The 23,136-nt window shown below is 41.9% G+C and overlaps 3 protein-coding genes across 30 annotated transcripts in view; 1 reads left to right on the plus strand and 2 right to left on the minus strand.

Annotated features, from left to right (window-relative positions):
• The window catches only part of LOC127360268 (uncharacterized), a 94,507-nt gene that overhangs the window by 54,769 nt on the left and 16,602 nt on the right, over window positions 1–23,136 (plus strand). The window lies entirely within an intron of this gene.
• On the minus strand, window positions 4,839–9,951 carry sstr1a (somatostatin receptor 1a). Of its 26 annotated transcripts, none has more exons than XM_051394635.1 (3): window positions 8,610–9,951; window positions 8,454–8,465; window positions 4,839–8,416 (listed from the first exon to the last, which is right to left on the minus strand). In XM_051394635.1, the coding sequence occupies exon 1, from the start codon at window positions 9,863–9,865 to the stop codon at window positions 8,684–8,686; it is 1,182 nt and encodes a 393-aa protein (XP_051250595.1). In that variant the 5' UTR covers window positions 9,866–9,951; the 3' UTR covers window positions 4,839–8,416; window positions 8,454–8,465; window positions 8,610–8,683. The 26 variants fall into 26 exon arrangements, with proteins under 26 accessions (XP_051250595.1, XP_051250587.1, XP_051250581.1 ...); XM_051394627.1 differs by having other exon boundaries at window positions 8,454–8,501; window positions 8,598–9,951; XM_051394621.1 differs by lacking the exon at window positions 8,454–8,465 and adding an exon at window positions 8,466–8,537 and having other exon boundaries at window positions 4,839–8,404; window positions 8,586–9,951.
• Window positions 14,124–18,863, minus strand: clec14a (C-type lectin domain containing 14A). Of its 2 annotated transcripts, none has more exons than XM_051394608.1 (2): window positions 18,602–18,863; window positions 14,124–16,437 (listed from the first exon to the last, which is right to left on the minus strand). In XM_051394608.1, exon 2 carries the CDS (start codon window positions 16,398–16,400, stop codon window positions 15,138–15,140), a length of 1,263 nt encoding a protein of 420 aa, XP_051250568.1. In that variant the 5' UTR covers window positions 16,401–16,437; window positions 18,602–18,863; the 3' UTR covers window positions 14,124–15,137. The 2 variants fall into 2 exon arrangements, with proteins under 2 accessions (XP_051250568.1, XP_051250569.1); XM_051394609.1 differs by having other exon boundaries at window positions 14,124–16,535.

Below are 23,136 nucleotides of genomic sequence, written 5' to 3' on the forward strand. Positions count from 1 at the left end.
CCATCACCTCCTCCTCCTCGTCCTCCTCCTCCTCCTCCTGCTGCTGCAGGTCCAACCCTCCTCCTGGTGTCATCTTCTCCTCCACACACACACACACACACACACACACACACACACACACACACACACTGTTATTAATTAATCAATTAATAACAATAATGGAAATATGATGAAGCTCTGGAACCAGCTTTTCCTGAACATCTCTTCACTTATTTTATATATACTGAATGTCCTTAATATTTATATTTAATGTCCTTAATAACTATATTAAATGTCCGTAATAATTATATTAAATGTCCATAATAATTTTATTTAATGTCCTTAATATTTATATTTAATAATGATGAATGCTGTTAAGGAGTTCATGAATCAGTATTAATGGATCCGTTTGAAGCTTTTTACTGTCGGACTGAAACATATTAAATCTTTATATTTCCTGTCCCGTGAATTAAACCTCACAATGACCTCAGCTGGAGTTGATTAGTGGATCAATTAGAGGCTAATAATAAATAAATGGTTTTAATTGATCATCTGCAGGTTTTAAGGTTGTCTAAAAATCCTTAAAAGTGCTCAAACATTTCTGAATTTCCACCTTAACTGAGGCTCTCAGAGTAAAATCAGATCTTGGCTCAAGGTCACCTTACTGGCCTTTCCAGGACTGAGGAAGCTCTGATGATGAAGACCACGGGAGCTGCAGAAAGCTCTTAGTAAGTGAAGCTTGGACCCTTTGATATTCAGTTTATTCACTCAGTTTGAAGAGTGTAATCAATAATAATCAACTGATTGATTATTGGACTACAAACAGTGAAACTAAAAACTACAAAACTACCTGAAGTTATAATAGATAATCCATACAAATATCTATATTATACATTACATATATTACATTATATTATATATTATATTACATTACATTATATATTATATTACATTATATTACATTACATATATTACATTACATTATATATTAAATTACATTATATTACATTACATATATTACATTATATTATATATTATATTACATTACATTATATATTATATTACATTATATTACATTACATATATTATATTATATCATATTAAATTGAGATTTATGACCCTGAGATGTTGTAAAATATAAATGGAGAGGTTTATCCTGAATCAGATGAATTATATATAATATATATAATATAATATATATAAAGATATATTCTAAGTGCTGATCTCAGGTCAGACTGGTGCGTTTACTGGTTGTTATTCTGGTCGACAGGTTCCAGTCTGCAGCTTTAAAGCTGTTAATGAGCGAGTAACAGAGCAGAACAACTGATCACTGCTCACCATTATCACACTGGATTAACTGGATGAGCCACTGGATTAAAGGACACTTACACCAAAATACTGAGAGGAGGAAGAGCAGGAGGAGGAGGAGGAGGAGGAGGAGGAGGAAGAGGAAGAGGAGGAGGAGGCAGAGGAGGAGGAGGAGGTTGACAGACCTAAAATGAAATAAAATAAAAATAACTTTATTTATCCAAAACAGAAAGTAAACACAGAGACAATAAAAACAACAAACAGCATTATAGATGTATATTTCTGAGTGTGTGGTTTATTATATGTTTATAAACTGACACCAGATCAGAGAGGGTTCCAGTCTGAGGTCCCTGGAGGGTTTTTGACATTCGACTGAATGAAATATAAAAACAGAAGAGTCAATAATTAGAATTAGAGTTAAATATCTGCTCCTAATAAATCTGTAACTCACAACACAAAGTAGAAAATAAATCATTTCAGAAATGAAAACATTTTAAGATTCAAACATTCATACTCTTTCAGCTTTATTAAAATTTGAAGTAAAGTTTAAAACAACAACAACAACAACAACAACAACAACAAGAGGCAAAACAGCAAATTAAACCACAAGTCTGGTTGTTCAACACACGGAATGAATAACTTCCAACTTCACTGAAACTGATCCTGGCTGATCGATATGATGGATGATGGATAACGTTAACAGTTCATGCCCAGAGTCAGAGTCCTGGTTGGAGCTGCCGGACATCAGCCGGCCTCCGTTGGTCCGCCCCGCTCCAGTTCTGTGGTTCATTCGGGCCCCGCTCCAGTTCTGTGGTTCATTCGGGCCCCGCTCCAGTTCTGTGGCTCATTCGGGCCCCGCTCCCTGGCAGTATTCCCTGCTGGGTCCCCCTGTCTTTCCAGCTCCCAGTCCGAGTACAGACAGCTAATAGGACCGCTAACTAGCAAATAGCAGCTAGCACGGTTAGCATATGCAGCAGTGCAGCGGTCAGAGACTTCATGTGTTACAAGAGAAAAGGTCCCTGTTGCAACAATCCTCTGATACTTTGGTCCCGGGGACGAGGACCAAAGTGCCGTGGTCCCTCCTCCGGACCACGGCACCAACCACACAGCTGAACCTTGGTCCAACAAAAAGAGATGATCTCAGTCAACCATGGTTCGGTTCGGTTTTGGTGTAAACTTTCAGATCAATTATAGGAAGTTCTGGCAGACTATCAACAGATCCAGAAAAGTTAGACCTGAACTAAAAGTGTTCTGCTGAACTCTGGCCATCTGGAACCCGAGATAAGAGCTTGGATACAGAGTCTGGGAACAGACAGTTGAACCTGAATTGGATCTGGAGTAAAGGTTCTTGATATTTTGTACTCTGAGTTCTGGACCAATAGGACCCAGGATAAGGGCCCTGGTATAGTATTCTGAACTCCAAAGCTCTAGACCAGTTAAGTCCTAATCAAAAGCTGGATATTCTGGATCAGGGATAAGAGCCCCAGTAGAATGTTCTGAACCAGCGGGACCTGCAATAACAGTCTCTCAGATTTCAGCTCCAGTTGGACATAGGATAAGAACCCCTGTGTAGTTTTGGACCACTAAGACTTTAACTATGGACATCACTGCAGAGTGTGAGACTGCAGTTAGACCTGGATTGAGACCTTTGCTGCAGAATTCTGGACCTTTTGGATCCAAGGTAAGAGGCCTGGTACATATTTTTGGACCAGTAACACCTGGGCTATGTGTATGTATTATAAACCACTTAGACCTGGATTAAATCTTCCAGTTCCTGTTGAATACGTCTCTCTCATTATGAACCCACTTTGACCTGTTCTGGTGAAATAGGTCCAGTTTGACCAGTTCCTGGCCTAGAAGACACCATGGAGACAGACCTGGACTAGATGAGTCTGAACAACCCAATTTCCAACCCATGAAATCCTTTAACTGAGAGTACTGTGCTCACATCATGAAGGTTCCTGTTTGTGATTCAGGACCCTGAAGAGGAGGAGGTTCTGGGTTTCTGTGTGACTCACAGGACAGTAAATCCTGCACCTGTCACACTAAAAGCTCCTCAGTAATAATTATCCTGTTACTGCAGAGACTGACTCACCTGTCACCTGTCCATGACCTCCTCACACAGACTCACAGACTCCAGCAGAGTGGATGTGAGGTCATAAGGACCTGACTCCGACAGACTGAACTGAATTTTACTTTACTTGTTCAGAGAAGAGCGGGTCAGTCTGGGTGCATTAGAGAGTGTGACCCTCATCAGCTGCATCACATGAGGAGCACAAACCTTCATACTCACCACGGACAGTATCAATAACGGACAGAGCTTCCGGGTCTGTGAGGTGTCTTAACCCTGCGTTCTATGTAAAGGCCAGCAGGGGGAGCGCCATTGGCTGCAGTAGAAAGTGACAACATGCAGTCTGAACAGTTTCCTGATGAGTTTCTGGTCTCAGTCTCTAGTTTCAGTCTTCTTCCATACAGCATGATGTTCATTTAGTAACTGATGGTCCCATTGAGAGTAAAACAGACCATAAAGCAGGGTATGCTTTAGGGCGGGGCTACCTTGTGATTGACAGCTCATTCTCAGTGAGTCCGTCCAGCTCAACCAAACTCAGATCAAACTGTCAAACAGTGCTGATCAGATATGGATCCAGATTCTGCTGTTGACTATTTCTCTCCTCAAATCTGTTCACAAACACATTTTACTGTTTATCTGGAATACCAGATCCTGTGTGAGCAGGAGAGCCGCCATTGTTTCCAAACCAAGAGCAGCCAATGAGAGCAGAGCAACTCGTGACCTCCGCTGGCTGCTAACCACCAACATGGAGACGACCATAAAGCCCAACTGGAGGTTCAGAGCTCCACAGACCGATGGAGGACCACAGAGTCCAGCTGGTTGACTCCAGTCGGTGGATCATACTGATGCCTCTGATAGAATTTATGTTTATTATGATTTTAATAAGAGAGTTGTGTAAACTGTAAACATCAGTTACTGCAGGATCATCAGAACAGGAAGTAGTTTAACATCAATACACACACAGAGTCAGAGTGTGTGTGTGTGTGTGTGTGTGTGTGTGTGTGTGTGTGTGTGTGTGTGTGAGTGTGAGTGTGTGTGTTACAGCCTGTTATTAAAGTCATGTTGATGGCTTTGTTTCTCCCCTGAACTCTTCAACTCTGTTTTATCAGTCCAACAATCTACACACACACACACACACACACACACACACACACACACACAGACACACACACACACAGTGAATTTTTCCCAGCTACCCCTGCTGTCAGTCGTCGTGCTGCAGACAACAGGTACCTGAAGGTCAAATGTTTGTCTCACCTGAACATCAGGGTCAGACCATGTGACCTGTGACCTCAGGCTGACCCCTGACTCTCACCTGAACTCACTCCCACACACACACACACACACACACACACACACACACACACACAGACAGAGGTCAGACTACACTACCCACAAACCACCTGCATTCAGTTTATGAATGAATATATTTACTGTACTTGTACAAAGTGAAGCTCTGTATGGATGAAAGTAACAATGCTTCAGTATACTTTATTTATTTACTTTATTCTGTCTCCATCTTTATATATATTTATGAACCGTATACAGAGTGTGAACTACAGGGGGGCCCTGTACAAAGGGTCCCTAAGATATTGACAGTATGTTATTTTGGCCATGTGTTGTTATCTGTCCGTACCTTCATCAGCCTGAATCAGGCTTATATTGATGTATGCTTTATGTGTGAGTGTGATCCATCACTGGTTCACGTTAATAAAGATATCAGGAACTGACCCCAGTCCTGGTCCCCTCAGTCTGTGGCCCTTTGTTCATTCGTCTGTGTCGTAGTGTAGTTTGTAGTTTTGGAGAATACTGTGAGTCACAGTGTGAGTGAATCAAAGTGAAGGATAAACTCTGGTGATGCTTGGTGTGTCCCTGCTCAGCCGTCTGTTTCCTCTCATTGTTGTGTTTCAGTCCTCAGGTGGATGCTGCCCCCTGCTGGTTCCACCGATAACAACAACTTCAGTGAAGTGATGATCTTCATTCTTTTTCAGAATCAGGTTTTCACATACAAAAAATTTGTCTAGTTAAATTGGTCCATTAGAATAAACAAAGACAAATATAAATAAAGATAAAAATAGAGACAATATATACAAATAAAATGTACAATATAACTATTATTGAAATAAATAAAGGATGTTTCATACACAACACAACTCGTAGTAAGATAAAATGAGAATAATGCATTAAATCCTTCCTCCAGCTCAGAGAACGACAGATTCCAACAAATAAATATGCAAACAAACAAAGTTACAGGAAGAGGTTTAGGAAACCCTTGTAATGAGGAACAGCGTCAATGTCCCAGACTTTATAGAAAGTGTCGATCCAAGATTGAATATGTTACATCTTATGTTTGAGCTGTAACTCTACAACACCAGACCAATTCCTTCACACACAAACACAAACTGGATTACTGAGTTCATCTGCAGCAGAGCGCTGATTGGATATTAACACTTCCTGCCGGTCGAGGTCATCAATAGAGATCAGATCTCTCTCTCAGGTTCACTCAGTGGTTTGTTGATGGAGGCCCCTGGAGGCCCCTGGAGGCCCCTGGAAGCTCCTGGAGGCTCCTGGAGGTGTGTGACTGATAGGACAGAGAGTAAAAGACTCACAAAACTAAACTTTTTATTTTTGGGACACACAGTAGCTCACCTGGTAGAGCGCATGCCCCAGGTAGAGTCCACGTAGAGTCCTTCTTATCACTATCCCACAACCGGCACCACAAGTTCATTCCAACAGAGGGAGCCACAAGCTACAGAAATACATAAGAAATACTTGTCTCTCTCTGAGGCAGCCTCACTGTCTCACTGTGGTTATGACCAAGTGTCCGTCCACATTACTTTTATCAACTTATTTTATTGGCATTTTAAGACTCCAATTCCTAACAGAAGTTATCTCAGGACACTTTTCAAATAGAGCAGGTCTAGACCGAACTCTTTATAACATTATTTACAGAGACCCAACAGTACCACCATGAAAAAACGTCCTTTAAGAGGCAGAAACCTGGGACAGACCCCGACTCTAGGTGGGTGGGAGAGAGAGGTAGAGAGCGCAGAGAGAGAGAGAGAGAGAGAGAGAGAGAGAAAGCGACAGAGAGAGAGAGAGTCTATACTGCAGTCAGCCACCAGGGGGAGATAGAGAGCTCTCATGTCATCAGTCTTTCTCTAAAGCAATCAGCACAAACAAAGTGAGCACTGCCAGTAACAGTCTGTCAGTGTGGGGGGGGGGTATATCAGGTAGACAGTGAACAGAGTTGATGTGTTAGAAGCAGGAAAAATGTGCAGCGTGAGGATCTGATCCACTTTGACAAGAACCACATTGTGATGGACGACTGGGTCAGAACATCTCCAAACCTGCAGCTCTTGTGGGGGGTTCCCGGTCTGCAGAGGTCAGTACCTATCAAAAGTGGTCCAAGGAAGGAACAGAACCAGAGACAGGGTCATGGGGGGCCGATGCTCATTGATGCAGGTGGGGAGTGAAGGCTGGCCCGTGTGGTCCGATCCAACAGACGAGCTACTGTAGCTCAAACTGCTGAAACAGTTAATGCTGGTTCTGATAGAAAGGGGTCAGAACACACAGTGCAGAGCAGTCTGCTGGTCTGGGACCAGTCAGGGAGTCCATACTGACCCCCCTCCACTGTCCACCTACAATGTGATCATCAGAACTGGACCACAGAGCAATGGAAGGAGGAGGCCCGGTCTGATGTATTTTACCGTAAACAGTAACAGTTCTCCCTGACGGCCTCTTTCAGCAGGATAATGACAAAGTAGAACCGGTTCAGAACCGGTTTGAGGAACAAGTTCAAGGTGTTGACTCTGCCTCCAAATTCCCCAGATCTCAATCCAGATCCATGGAGCCCCCCCTCTCAACGTACAGGACTTAATGGATCTGCTGTTGGTGCCAGAGGTCCAGTGGGGCCTCAACGGGTTGGGCTCCAGATGATACTGAGTCAGTATCTGTTTACAATCAACTCTCACATCTTCATCAAACATTTGTTTTAGTCACAGATATTTCAGAGCTTTATTGTGAAAGACAACAGGATATCACATTTTATTATTTCACATAAAGAATGAAATATATTCATATTGACGAGTTATCAGTGTGTGTGTTATCATCACCATGGTAACCAAATCTGCTGCTTCCTGTGTGTGTGTGTGTGTGTGTGTGTGTGTTAATTCGTAATCAAACTGATTGATTTCCCCTGCGCTTTATTATGAAAGGTTGATCCAGGGCCCTGCTTCTTTTATTTTGAAGGTGAGAGGTCCATCAGCTGGTTGAAGTTGTGGATTTAAAACTTTATCGATCAGAATGAAGATAACAGACACAAACAGTAAGAACTACAAAATAAAAGCACTTCCTGTGCAGCTCTCACCTGTTCATCAGCAGCGAGGTGACCTTCAGACTGACAGGAGATCAGTTAATGAGATGGAACACAAATCCTCACATTTGATCAGAGAAAAGCTTTTATAATCAATGTCATTGATCCATTGACTGATTCAGGTCACCTCCTCATCCTCTTCCTCTTCCTCATCCTCAAGCTGGCAGTCTGCCACTGATCAGTACACTGGATCACTCCCAGGGTGCATTTCACCCACAGCCAATCACAGAGCTTCATGAATAAATGAATATCTATGAAACATATTCTGTCTTCTGTGTGAACACAGTTGCATTCTGGGAAAACGTCTGATTCTTTCTATTTCACAGCTGGGAACGTTCAGTGAGGTCAAAGGTCAAAAACACCAAAACAAAGTTCCACATCCACCTGTATGAGTCAGAGCAGGGGGCGGAGCTACAGCAGAAACAGGCTAACAGGCTAACAGGCTAACAGCAACAGTTTACTGTCAGCCAATCAATCAATCTCTAAACACAGGAGTCCCGCCCCCTCGGCCTCTGATTGGCTGGACACTGGAGAGCCCTCACACCTTCTGACATCATCAGTGACATCATCAGTGACATCATCACATTCATGTGCCTAACAAAAATGAACTCAACGTCCAAAATGTTACCCATAACACCCCTCTCTCCGTAGATCGGACCCTGAGCCTGGACCTGAGTCTGGACCTGAGCCTGGACCCTGAGCCTGGACCTGAGCCTGGACCCGAGTCTGGACCTGAGCCTGGACCTGAGCCTGGACCCGAGCCTGGACCTGAGTCTGGACCTGAGCCTGGACCTGAGCCTGGACCTGAGCCTGGACCTGAGTCTGGACCTGAGCCTGGACCCGAGCCTGGACCTGAGCCTGGACCTGAGTCTGGACCTGAGTCTGGACCTGGAGGTGCCATGAGGGGTCAGTGTGCAGTCTCAGTGGCGCCCCCTGGTGGTCAGTGTCGGTCAACCACGGAGGTTGCTGGTTGGGTTCAGACTACATCCTGGAGCCGGATCTGGAGGGGGCAGGTCCCGGGCCCCGTCCTCCTCCTGCTGGTCCACACTGAGTCTGCGGCTCTTCAGGGCCGTGCTGTAGTAGTCCAGGTAGTCCAGGGGCTCCTCGGGGGCCTCCATCCAGCGCAGACACAGGATCCTCTGGAAGGAGCGGCGGAAGTTGTCGGACAGGAACCCGTAGAGCAGCGGGTTGGCGCAGCTGTTGGCGTACCCGAGGACCACCGCCAGCTGGCTGAGGGTCGGGTCGTGGCGCTGCAGGAAGACCCCCACCAGCTGCACCACGTGGAAGGGCATCCAGCACACCACGAACACCGACACCACCACCGTCACCATCACCGTGATCTTCCTCTCCGACCGGCGGCGCTGCTGCCAGCCGGCCCGCAGAGCCACCACCCGCAGCTGGCTCAGGATCAGCGCGTAGCACAGGCAGATGGCCAGAACCGGGAACAGGAAGCCCATCAGGAAGGCGTACACCGCGAACGCCGCCATCCAGCGCCGCTCCGGTTCCGGCATCTGCATGTTGCAGGCCACCGAACCGTCCGAGTTGGGCGCGGTGGAGGAGAAGAGGATGATGGGAAGGATGACCAGCAGGGAGAACATCCACACGCACACGTTGACCAGCTTGGCCACGGTGGGCCGCCGGTACCGGGACGCCCGCAGCGGGTGCACCACGGCGATGTACCGGTCCACGCTGAGCACCGTCAGGCAGTAGATGCTCGTGAACATGTTGATGGCGTCCACGCTGAGCACGAGGCGGCACAGCGCCGCGCCGAACGGCCACCGGCGCAGCAGCGCGGCGGTCACCACGAACGGGACGCTGAGCATCAGCAGCTCGTCCGCCACCGCGAGGTTCAGCAGGTACAGGTTGGTCGCCGTCTTCATCTTAGCGTACCGGAAGATCACGTAGATCACCATGGAGTTCCCGCTCAGACCCAGCACGCACACCACCGAGTAGATGGACGAGATCAGAGCCGCGGAGGACGCAGAGCCGTTACCGGAGCCGGTACCGGAGCCGTTCAGCAGGAAGAATCCTCCAGAATCCTCCAGAGAGACCGGGAGAGGGGAGGAAGGAGGAGAGGAGGAGGAGGAGGAGGAGGAGGAGGAGGAGGAGGTGTTCATGACAGAGAGATTCATCCAGAAAAAACATCAGATCATCAACTGCTCCTCCTCAAATGATCCGGTTCAACCGGAGAGACGCTCCGGTACAGAGAGAGAGAGAGAGAGAGAGAGAGGGAGAGGGAGGGAGGGGGAGCAGGAGGGAGGGGAGGGAGGGAGGGGGAGTGGGAGACAGAGAGAGAGAGAGAGAGAGAGAGAGGGAGAGGGAGGGGGGGGGAGACAGACAGAGAGAGGGAGAGAGGGGGGGGGGGTTGGGAGACAGACAGACAGACAGAGAGGGAGAGAGACAGAGAGAGAGTGGGAGACAGAGAGAGAGAGACAGAGAGAGGGAGACAGAGAGAGAGAGAGAGAGAGAGAGACAGACAGAGAGAGAGAGGGAGACAGAGAGAGACAGACAGAGAGGGAGAGAGACAGAGAGAGAGTGGGAGACAGAGAGAGAGTGGGAGACACAGAGAGAGAGAGAGAGAGACAGACAGACAGAGAGAGAGAGGGAGGGAGACAGACAGAGTCTATCTGAAAAGGGCCCAGTCTAACTCTGGAGCCCCTAGTGCCTGTGAACTGTTTAACAGCACATACTCATACAGATGGACCCCTGACAGCATGGGGGCGTACCAAAAGGCACTGGAAAGTCAAAACATATATGATTTAACTCATTTATTTCTAACTGAAACATTTCCCCATAATAATTCTGGTGTAAATTCTGCTGTGGACAAAATCAATTCAATTTTTCATCATTTGGCTCTATTGTCTAATTTGAAAGCCTCCAAACCAAAATCTCAACAAATGAACAATAACAAATGGTTCGACACTGAATGCAAAAACCTAAGGAAAACTTTAAGGAAATTATCAAATGAAAAGCATAGAGACCCAGATAACCACAACATACGCTGTCAATATGAGGCCACTGTGAAACAATACAAGTACACCCTAAAAACAAAGAAAGAACAACACAGCAAGAACCAGCTCTGTGAAATTGAGGAATCCCTCGAATCCAACCAGTTCTGGGAGAAATGGAACAACCTAAACAAAACCCAGCAGGAAGAATTGGTGATCCAAGATAGAAATATTTGGATTAATCATTTTAGTGAATTATACAGTAATATTACAAAGAATGATGATCAGTACAAGATATTCACAAAATGGAAAACTCTGGAGGCGGTGATAAAAACAACCAAAACCCTCTAGATTACCCAGTAACAGAACAAGAATTAACAGAAGTCATCCAGTCTGAAAGGAAAAAAGGCTTGTGGTATTGATGGAATCCTCAACCAAATGATCAAATACTCAGACCATAAAATCAGATTGGCTATAATACAACTATTCAATACTATTCTGTCAACTGGAGCTTTTCCAGACATCTGGAACAAAGGTTTAATAACCCCAATTCATAAATCCGGAAATAAATATGATCCAAATAACTACAGAGGAATATGTGTCCCAGTAACCTGGGAAAAATATTCTGCAACATCATTAATAAACGACTTGTCAACTTTCTTGATGACCACAATATTCTGCATAAATGCCAAATTGGTTTCTTGCCAAATTGCTGCACAATGGACCATATATTTACCCTCCAGACTTTAATTGATCAAGAATTAAAAATTAGGAAAAGAAAGGTATATGCATGTTTCGTTGACTTCAAAAAAGCCTTTGATTCCATCTGGCACAAGGGCCTTTTCTATAGGCTACTTGAAAGTGGCATTGGAGGAAAAACATATGATCTGATTAAGAACATGTATACAAAAAGTGAATGTGCCGTAAAGATTGGAAACAAACAAACAGCATTCTTCTCACATACACAGGAAACCTCAACATGGCTGTGAAAGATCTGAGGGACAAAGCAAGGAGAGCTTTCTATGCAATAAAGAGAAACATTAAAATCTATATTCCAATCCAAATCTGGCTTAACATTTTCCAATTTGTACTAGAACCAATAATTCTATATAGCAGCGAAATTTGTGGACCAAAACTAAATAATGAATTTGACAAATGGGACAAAACAATCATAGAATCTTTCCACAGCGAGTTCTGTAAGAGCATCCTGCAGGTGCAGAGAAAAACACCAAATAATCTGTGCAGAGCAGAACTCGGCCAATACCCCCTCCTACTAAAAATACAGAAAAGATAAATCAGTTAACCCCCAGACGGACCATCACAAAGCCCTAACATACCAGGAGCTGAAACCAGAGAAGAGTCCCCTCAGCCAGCTGGTCCTGAGGCTCTCTGCAGTAACATGTCCCCAACAGCCTCAGGACAGCAACACCAACTCAATCAGACCAAACCAAATTATCAACAAGCAAAAAGAAAATATATTGAATACTGGAAAGAATCGACCAAAACACAAAGTAAATTACAATGTTATCTGACCCTAAAAAGAGGATTCACACTGGCAAATTACCTGATCACAATAAAATGTCCTGAACTAAGAACAATGTTGACAATGTACAGACTGAGTGAACACAGCCTGGCCATAGAAACGGGTCGCCACAGACAGAACTGGCTACCAGAAGAGGAGAGACTCTGCTCCCAGTGTGACAGAGGACAGGTAGAGACAGAGCTGCACTTTCTAACCTCATGCCCTAAATTCAAAACTTTAAGAGAAAAACAATTCGCAAACATTTCCCAAATATTCCCCAAATTCGAATTATTATCAGACACACAGAAACTCCCCTATTTACTGGGAGAAATGCCCAAAAGTCAAATTATTGCAGCAAAATATGTCTCCTCATGCCACGAACTGAGGACGACCAGTGGAAACTCAGATAAATGTATAAAATAATTGATTGTTTTAGTTGTTTGTTTTTTGTTGTTGTTGTTGTTGTTTATATATATACATACACACACACACACACACACACACACACACACACGTTAACAGTTTTATCTATCTATTTTATTTTAATTTTAATATATTTTAATATTATATAGATTATATTTAATAATTTGTTATTACTGTTATATTGACAACAGATTACTTGTTTTAACTGTAGTTACTTTACTACTGTTTTAATGACATTTTTATTTAACACAAACTGATTGATTGATTGATTTAATTAATTACTTATTGACTGAGATTGATTGATTGTGACTGTGATTGAGTCAATCATAGTTACAGTATTACCAACAGTATAGATTATAATTAATTTATTGTAAATATTGTTTTACTTTATTGTTATTATTATTATGTTTAATTCCAAACGCTTGCTTTGGCAATATGCCATTTGAATTAAATTGAATTAAGAGAGAGGGAGAGGGAGAGAGGGAGGGAGAGAGAGAGAGAGAGAGAGAGAGATAAACTCAGATATTTCAGGAATCAATAAATAGACTACTACTACTAATAATAATAATAATAATAACTACTACTACTACTACTACTACTACTACTACTAATATACTACTACTACTACTACTACTACTAATAATAATAATAATAATAATAATAAAAAAACTAATAATAATAATAAACTAAATAATAGTAATAATAATAATGATAATAATAATAATAAAAACTAATAATAATAATAAACTAAATAATAGTAATAATAATGATAATAATAATTATAATTATACACTAATAATAATAATAATAATACTAGTAATAATAATAAGAATCTATAATAAGTAGACAGAGCATTTACATTATCTCCATATTGAACCAAATAAAACCACATACACACTCAGTGTGAAACAGAGAGGCTGAAACTGAAATGACATTATTATTAACATTATAATAATCTATCGGCTGTAAACAAACAAACATTTCACTGTGTGAGACTGTACAATATCATAGCTGAAGCTTCTGACGTGATAACAATGGAATTTATTGTAAAAAGTACACTTACATGTATAGATTATATATCTGTGTTCCCTCTCCACAAAAGCAGAAGGTACTGACCCATACAGGGCGGGGGCTGGTTCTGTAATGGACCTTTCTACTGCTCATAGTTTGTACTGGTACACTGTAAAACCTGAGTTGGTTCAACTCAAACTGTTTGAGGAAACTGTTCCAATGTATTAACTCCAACAGCTTAAGCATGAAAACATATTAGATTTTAGTAGAAGTAACTCATTTATTGTTAAGGAAAGTTAAATTAAGTCAATTGTACCAGTTAACTGAATTTACTCTCATATGCAGCATTAATGTGTCTATTAAATAAATATCTGAATAAATTTTATACAAATGTCACCAAGTTGAATTTACTCAGTTTTCTTCCACTAAAGCAAATTATTACATCACCTGTCACACAGCTGACGTACAATTAAAATAATTCAATAGTTAATAGTTAAATGGTTTTATTTAAGTGACAAACATCAAATCTTTACACTTTGGGCTCATTAAGAAAGATTTTGGTGCATATTTGGGTTTATGATGATTAATAAACTGAAATAAAATGCTATACAGCATTATAATGCTAACATTGTTATAATGATACAAAGTCAACCTAAAGAAAATGAGTCAGTGGAACTTAAAATACTGAACACATTTAAGTTCTGAACAACTGATTCAACAGTTCATCTACAGTATGTATAGCTACGTACAGACTGAGTGAATCAGTTGGTCTGGAGGATTCATTTATGTTAACCTCTTTTATTCAGATGTGTCAGGTTTTACATATTAATATAATAACACAGATTTTTGTGAAATTAAAAAAATAGAAAAAAATTAAAACAACTGGAAACAGCTTGATGACGGAAATAAAGACAGTAACAGTTATCAAATGTGTGCTTTAATTAACAATTCATTAAGTACATTTACGTCAATGAATGTTTAGTCTTTAAATAATTAATAATTTGTTTGGATTTATTTCATAAAACTAATTCAGAGCCATTTTTAAAAATGTGTTTAAAGGTCAGAGTCGTGTCAAAGTGAAAACCTCCACAGCATCGAGAACAATCCACAACCCGGACCGGTCCCAATCAGAACACCCACGAGTAAGCACCTGAACCCGAGTCGGGCCGCTTCAAGGACGACAGCAACAGTCAAAGGTAAATAATTACATATTTAAGGACAAATTCATTAATTAATCAGTTATTGACTAATGAATGAATCTATAAAGTTGTCAAGTAATTCTAGTTAACCAATGAAAACAGTGAAATATACAGGCAACGGATGAGATAACAGAAACACAGCGTTCAGGTTTAATGACTCAACCTCACCATCTCCAAGACTTCTTTCAATCAGCCAATGAGGTGAGAGTATTCGACTGTTTTCATTTTAGAGACACAATGTTTGACACAGTGATGATGTCACTGCCACACACAACCTTCGACCAATCACAGCTCTGCTCCTTCATATTTCTACCTTCTCATATTTTTTCTTCATCGCCATCTTCTCCGCTTTCTTTATGGCCCGTTTCTTCGACCGCCTCTTTAGGCAGCACTTCACCGTCACCGCGATGACCACCACCAGCACCACCAGTGCTGCCACGGCAACCAGCACCGGGATCAGGATACCTGACATCAACCCGTTGTCACTGTTAATCTCTGAATCCGTGCACTCGGTAGAGTCCTCCTCGTGTTGTTTCCCATCCTCGTCTGAGCAGACGCACCTGTAGGAGCCCTCGGTGTTCAGGCAGGTGTGCCTGCAATGGTTGTCACCTCTGCACTCGTCAATGTCGACACAGTTTCCAGAAGTGTCCCTCTTGAAGCCGACCTCACACGGCTGGCAGATGGTGGTGATGTTGACGGGCGAGTCGTCCAACAGCCGCCACACAGCAGGGCGGCCCGAGCAGCGGAGCTCCACTTGGACGTTGGACCAGCACTCCACCTGGATCCTTCTGCTGTTGTCGGGGTCCAGACGGAAGGACCGGACACGAGTGATATTGGGGCGCTGACACGAGTCCAACTCCACCGCTGGTTCAGAACCAGAATCAGGCTCAGGTCCCTGCAGTTTAGGTCCAATTTTAGGGTTCAGGTCAGGTTCTGGTTCTTGGGTAGGACGTTCAGGTTCAGCTATAGTGGGTTCTGGTTTTTGTGTTGCAGGTCTAGGTTCAGGTTTATGTGGTTCTGCTGTTGCAGGTTTAGGTTCAGCTGGTTTAGGTGTTCCCCCTGTCAGTCCGTCTCTCAGCTTACAGATGAATTTGTGGCCTTTACTACAGCCGACAGGAATCAGACCCCACCCGGTCACCATCGACCTCTCTAACTCCATCTGTAGTGCCCCACAGAGAACTGACGTGCAGGTTAACTCTGGCTCAAGGGTCCAGTGGCTCACCTGCATCTCTTTGCTGCCGTCCTCCGTCCACTGGAATCCTTTCAGGGGCAGCATGGGAGTCACACACTTGTTTTTGTCCTTCCTCAGGCCGACCCAGAAGGTGAAGTTGCTCTTATTCAAAGATGAAACTGACCTGGAGATGAACCCGAGGATGTCGTTGACGTCCTGCTTGGTGGCGAGGGTGGTGAGGACGCCGGGGAAACAGTTCTCTGTGGCGCTGTTGAATGTGACCTTGGTGTGGTGGATGGTGTAGCGTGGCGGTGAAGCCGGGTCAGCTGAGATGTCTCTGACTGCGACGATAACCATCAGGTAAACCCAGCATGAGCAGAACCAAGACTCCATCTTCTCTGACTCCTCCTCCTCCGGTGATGATGTCAGTCTGTCAAAACAGAGATGATTGCACAAAAAGTTTGTTGTTGTTGTTTATTTGGCAGTTGAACATGGTGGACCCGCTCCCTCTGTAGTAGAAATCTCATTCTAAGGTAACAAAAACACAAAGATTCTTATTTTCAGTTGATTATACACTAATGAAAACATACCTTTGGATATTATATTACAGTTCTGACAATAGATCCTCCTCAATGTTACAAGATGGGCCGTTAATGATTTGTTTCAGAGCATTTTATGGAGGCTAAAGGCATCAACCTGCTCATCAGATCACCTGAAACCTCTCTTCTGATGTCATTATTGGTTGGATATCTCTCCCTCCACTCTATATCTCTCACTAGAGGAGGAGGAAGAGGAGTGTCTTGTCTTTCATTGCAAACCAAATCTACTTATGGGTACAAATAAAGTAACTGTGGACCTTGAATCAAATGGAAAGGGACAAAACTGAAGATGTTTTTGGTTCTACACAAGAAAAGGTATAAGATCAGAAATCTTTAGCAGCCATCTTATTTACTGTTTTTACTGACTGTTCTTTTTGCACTGTTAATGTTCAAATATATCTTACAGAATTTTAAATATTTTTTTGCTGCCATTACCAACTGCCTTTTTTGCTCTACCATTAGTATTGTATATTTTATATTTTATTGTCTATCTTTTTTAATCTTTTTAGCATTAGTAAATGTCTTATCTGATGTGAAATTGAATGTTTACTTTTAGTATTAGGAAATGTTTTGTCTGTTTGTGCCTGTGCACTTTATTTGTTTCACTGTGGGAGAGTGAGAAACGTCCTCTCGATTCCTTTGTATGTCTGGTGCATGTGAAGTAATTGACAATAAAGCTGACTTTGACTTTGAATTGATGAATGAAAATAATTCTATAAAAAAGAATAATATTTATAGAATGATTTTTAAGATACTAATTCTGTGAAAAGATTGGCTTTTAGTTGTCTCAATAAATAATAATAATAAATATTTACATAACAGTTTATTTAAATAGCACTTTTTAAAACACACTTTTAGAAAGTGCTTCATATTTTGAATAAAATAAAAAGTATACATACCTACATATACATCCATACACACACTCATAATACATAGACAAAGATTAAAGCAAAGGCAAACAGAAAGGGCTTGTAAAAAGGTTCCTAAATGTTACACAATGGACCTTTAATTGTTAGATCACTAGTGTTGACAGTTTATAATCAGTGGATAGTGTCTTAAACCTGCACTCTCTCTAATGTCCAGCAGGGGGCAGCTCCACTCTGATAGTATTGAGTATTATGGAGAAGTTGATTAATGAGCTCAGTAAACAGTTTGAAACAAACAAACAAATGATGGTCCCATTTAGAGTAAAACAGACCATAAAGCAGGGTATGCTTTAGGGCGGGGCTACCTTGTGATTGACAGCTCATTCTCAGTGAGTCCGTCCAGCTCAACCAAACTCAGATCAAACTGTCAAACAGTGCTGATCAGATATGGATCCAGATTCTGTTGTTGATTATTTCTCTCCTCAGATCTGTTCACAAACACATTTTACTGTTTATCTACCAGATCCTGTGTGAGCAGGAGAGCCGCCATTGTTTCCAAACCAAGAGCAGCCAATGAGAGCAGAGCAACTCGCTGTATGTGACCTCCGCTGGCTGCTAAACACCAACAGGGAGACGACCATAAAGTCCAACTGGAGGTTCAGAGCTCCACAGACCTGATGGAGGACCACAGAGTCCAGCTGGTAAACTGAGGAGACATTTGACTCTACCTCCTCTGTACCTCTATCACTATATAAACATCCATTATAAAATAAAAATAAAACTTAAAGTGTCACCTAGTTGAATCTAAAGAGGATTTATTACAGTTACAGAGAGTTCATTTCTCCTCCATCTTGAACGGGAGCACACACAGCAGCCTGCTGCCATCAGCTCAGCTCACAAAGGCCAGAGTTCACTGAGACAGCTTTAAACCACATTATATGAGAGATCTGAGCAGTGAAATATAAAGCAGCTCTCAGTCGTCTAAATATATGTTGAATGTTGTGAAGGGAGCGAGGAAGCATCCTACAGAGAAGGAAAGGAGACAGAGTCTTCCTCAGGATGTCAGATGATCTTTATCTCTTTAATTCTGTTTATGTTCAGAATCTTTTTAATCACTTGTTTCTCTTACCGTCCGTCAAACTGACTCCTCCGTCATCCACTCCTTCTGTCCGCCACTCTCTTCTAGTTTTTACTTGGATGTTTCTTCTACTCGTTCCTCCTCGTTCCTCCTCGTTCCACCTCACTTTCTCCTTTAGTTTTCACAACCTTCTCCTTCTCTTTCAGGTCCTCCTTCTTTTCTTCCAGTCTCCCCAGTGTCTTCTCCTCTCTCTCCCAGTTTGTGCTGGTTTCTTCTCCACAGTAGCTCTGCTGACAGACTGACTGCCGGCCTCACCCCTCGCCCACCACACACCCCCCTTCTCCCGCCTCCTCCCACCTCCTCCTGCCTCTCCTCCAGGACAGGAAGTGTGTTGTGTCTTGATATGGCGAGCTAGCTTCCTCCAGAGAAACACCGTCGCTTAGTCAGAGAGACGAAGAACAAACTTCAGAGACCAGACTATGAAACCAGTTCCAACTAAATCACAGTCTGCATTTCATCGGTATTCAAAGTAGATGAACTTTATTGATCCCAGGGAGGGAAACTGAGCACGGTGTGGATAAAAACAGTGTGTCTGCTCTCTGATTGGCTCAGAGGAGTTTAACATGCACCACAAAGAACAATTAAACTGTATACAGAGATTACATTGGAGAAATTAAAGCAGCAACGAGTGATGAACGCGCCCTCACAGTCCACTATGTGGCGCTAGAGAACGCCACTTATTACACTTTCTGTTCCAGTACATAAAAACACAGTGGCTGTCACACAGTAGGTCTCAGGAGGTAGAGCGGGTCGTACAATAATCAGAAGGTCGGTGGTTCAATCCCCGGTTCCTCCTGCTGCATGTTGAACTGCCCTTGAGCAAGATACTGAACCCAAAGTGCTCCCGCCACAGCTGATCAACTGATCAATGAACCCAACAGTGATCTCAATAATTCAATTCAATTCAATTCAATTTTATTTGTATAGCGCCAATTCATAACAGAAGTTATCTCAGGACACTTTTCAAATAGAATAACTGAAGGAAGTTTGATTATTTCCTGTGAATATTGATCCCAGACGAGTGTTCCTGATATTTTTTTAAAATTCTCTGTCTGTATTCTGTATTTGTATTGTTTTAACAATCAGAGTGACTCAATAATTGATTGATTTACTTCTGCCAGGCCTGGCACTAACCAATTTGGTGCCCTAGGCAAGATTTTAGGTGGCACCCCCTTGCATTGCAGTAAATTCCACTGCATGTTATATATATACATATACTCACGCAAGAAACTGAATAGCTTTGTCTTTGACATTTTTTTTTATTTTTAGAGAAACAAGTAGCTCAATCAAAACAGTTAACAATAAAATAATAAATTAGAAATAAATAATACAAGAAATGACAGGACAGGAGGATCACTTGATGCTGTTGAAGCAGCAATGACTGTAGATAGCCCAGGATTTACAGGAGGTGGATTTAGATATTTCAACAGCGCATCTGAAGAGAGAAGTGGAGTAAGAGACACCATTGGGTGTTACAGTCTAATAATAAAAGAAATGATTCCAAGAATAAAATGAAATAATAAAAATGAAAAACCTAAGAGATGCATTACTTTCACTGCACTGTACATGAATGATATACTGTGCAATTTCTTCTGATATGCAAATTATATCAGATTTAATCTTACTGTTATTACAGTGAAATGCTGATTAGCAGAATACAAAGAATCAGTAAACTGCAGAATAATATAACATATGGGAATGTATTAACATTAATGATGTGCACTTTAACATGGATGTAAAGTTTAACACTATAAACACACTTTAGACAATACTGAACTGTAACACAACAAACAACAAGGCTTACAACTCTAATATATAAAGGTGTGTGAAAGGAACAGCATTTGACTGACTGTTACAAGCAGAGCAAACGTTAGCTAACCAATAATAAATAAAAATAAAAATGTAGACAAATGTAAACAGCTGCTGAACAAATCTAATCTTTACAAATGTCCCTGAGAAATATAAGGTGGGAGTATTATATATATTATAGGCCCCTCCATAACATGAACTGACGTTAAATCATTTCATCACATTATCTTCACTCTACCTCTATCTCCTCTATCTTTGTCACGTTTTTCCTCCTCTTCTTTTCTTTTTTCCTTCTCTGTGCACCGGAAAGTTTTGGTGGTTTTGACATTGTTAACGGTTTCTGGGGTGACGTCATAAAACTCAACCATCTCTCAGAGAGCAGGTGGGGGGGGGGCTTAATAAAGTCTTATTATTATTTAATAGGCTTTGCTATGCAGTTAAATTAATGTGGGCTTATTTTTTTCATACTAAGAAATAATTGCACCAACTAGTTTTAGTATAAAAATATTGAAAGTTGCACCTTTTGTTTCTTTTCTTCCCCCATTGTGGCGCGCCCTAGATGGACGGCACCCTTAGCATTTGCCCATACTGCCTATGCCACGGGCCGGCACTGACTTCTGCTGATGGTCCCTGAGAACGTCCCAGGGGGTCCTTGCGGAGGTTCAGAGTATTGTTGATTTCAGCCTCATTAAACTGATTCTGTTGTTTGATTGGACAGGAAGTACACACACACACACACACACACACACACACACATTATTGTATCTGAACAAACAGTAGGAAACTGACTCACACACACACACAGTGGAGGATTGTTGTCAGGGCGACCCAGATGCTTCCTGCTTCTGGAGGAAGTGTATGAAGAATGGCAGGAAGTCGAAGGTCGTGGAGGGCGGAGATAGGACTGCTGTTGTCATGGTAACACTGTAAAAGACTGACTGATTGGTCAGTTTTTAAAGTTTACTATAATCAGTACTAACAGAAATTAAACACAGCATGACCAGTACTACCAGTACTACCAGTACTACCAGTATTGAACACACAATACACTAATACCAGTAAAAGCAGTACCAGTACAAGATATAAAAACACACACAGAACTAAAAAGTAAAACCAATCATAGTATCAGTACTACTCATACTAACACTAATAATACTACTATCAGTACTAATAAACTGGCTTTATAGTATTTAGTACATAGTACTCGTAGTGGAACATGAATGAGTGCTGAAAGAGAGAGAGAGGAAGAGAGGAGCTCAGTGCATCATGGGAAATCCCCCGATAGTCTAGGCCTATAGCAGCATAACTAAGGGATGGTTCAGGACTCACCTGATCCAGCCCTAACTATAAGCTTTATCAAAGAGGAATGTCTTAAGCCTACTCTTGAATGTGGTGAGGGTGTCTGCCTCCCGAACCACAACTGGAAGCTGGTTCCACAGGAGAGGAGCTTGGTAACTGAAGGCTCTGGCTCCTGTTCTACTTTTAGAGACTATAGGAACCACAAGTAGCCCAGCATTCAGAGAACGTAATGTTCTAGAGGGGTAATAGGGTACTATGAGCTCTTTAAGATATGAAGGGGCCTGACCATGAAGAGCTTTATAGGTGAGGAGGAGGATTTTAAATTCTATTCTACATTTTACAGGGAGCCAGTGCAGAGAAGCTAGTACAGGAGAGATGTGATCTCTTTTTCTAGTTCCTGTCAGTACTCGTGCTGCAGCGTTCTGAATTAATTGGGCGTTTAATAGACTTATTGGGGCAACCTGATAATAAAGAGTTGCAGTAATCCAGCCTTGAAGTAACAAATGCATGGATTAGTTTTTCTGCATCTGTCTGTGATAGTATGTGTCTAATCTTTGTAATATTACGTAAATGAAAGTAGGCAGTCCTAGAGGTCTGCTTTATGTGGGAGTTAAAAGACAAATCCTGATCAAAGATAACTCCAAGATTCCTGACAGTGGTGCTAGAGGCCAAGGTAGTGTCATCTAGAGTAACTATATCTTTAGACAGTGAGTCTAAGTGAGTGAGTGAGTTTTGGGGGCCAAGAACACGAATTTCGTTTTTTTCTGAGTTTAACATCAGAAAATTGCAGCACATCCAGGATTTTATGTCCTTAAGACATGTTTGTAATTTAGATAATTGATTAATTTCATTGGGCTTGATCGATAGATATAACTGCGTATCATCTGCATAATATAATATGCTCTATTGAGCCACATATCCCCATAAACTTAAGTAGCAATGACTTCATGAGCTTCTTCTATAATAAAATTATTACTATTAGAGAAAAAATTAATCACCAACTGCCATCAACAGTTATCAGTGGCTCTCCAAGTTCAGGGACTTCTGTCAATGTAAACTTAGATATATATTTAGACTGTTTTTCTGCTATCGATCTTCATCAGTTAACTTCAATCATTTCTTCATCAAAGCCATCAACCTGTCTATTAGACCCGATCCCAACTAGGCTGCTTAAAGAAGTTTTTCCCTTAATTGGCACTTCTTTACTGGATATGATTAATCTTTCTTTATTATCAGGATATGTACCACAGTCCTTTAAAGTAGCTGTAATTAAACCCCTTCTTAAAAAGCCCACTCTTGACCCAGGGGTTTTAGCCAACTATAGACCCATCTCTAACCTCCCCTTCCTCTCTAAGATTCTGGAGAAAGTAGTCGCCAAAGAGTTGTGTGACTTTCTACATAACAATAGTTTATTTGAG

Source organism: Dicentrarchus labrax, unplaced genomic scaffold (genome assembly GCF_905237075.1).
Source record: "Dicentrarchus labrax unplaced genomic scaffold, dlabrax2021, whole genome shotgun sequence".
NCBI classification, from domain to species: domain Eukaryota; kingdom Metazoa; phylum Chordata; class Actinopteri; family Moronidae; genus Dicentrarchus; species Dicentrarchus labrax.

What these genes read in the sequence shown, in the direction of transcription:
- sstr1a (XM_051394635.1), bottom strand. Translation starts at nt 9,865, where the DNA reads ATGAATCTCTCTGTCATGAACACCTCCTCCTCCTCCTCCTCCTCCTCC.
- clec14a (XM_051394608.1), bottom strand. Translation starts at nt 16,400, where the DNA reads ATGGAGTCTTGGTTCTGCTCATGCTGGGTTTACCTGATGGTTATCGTC.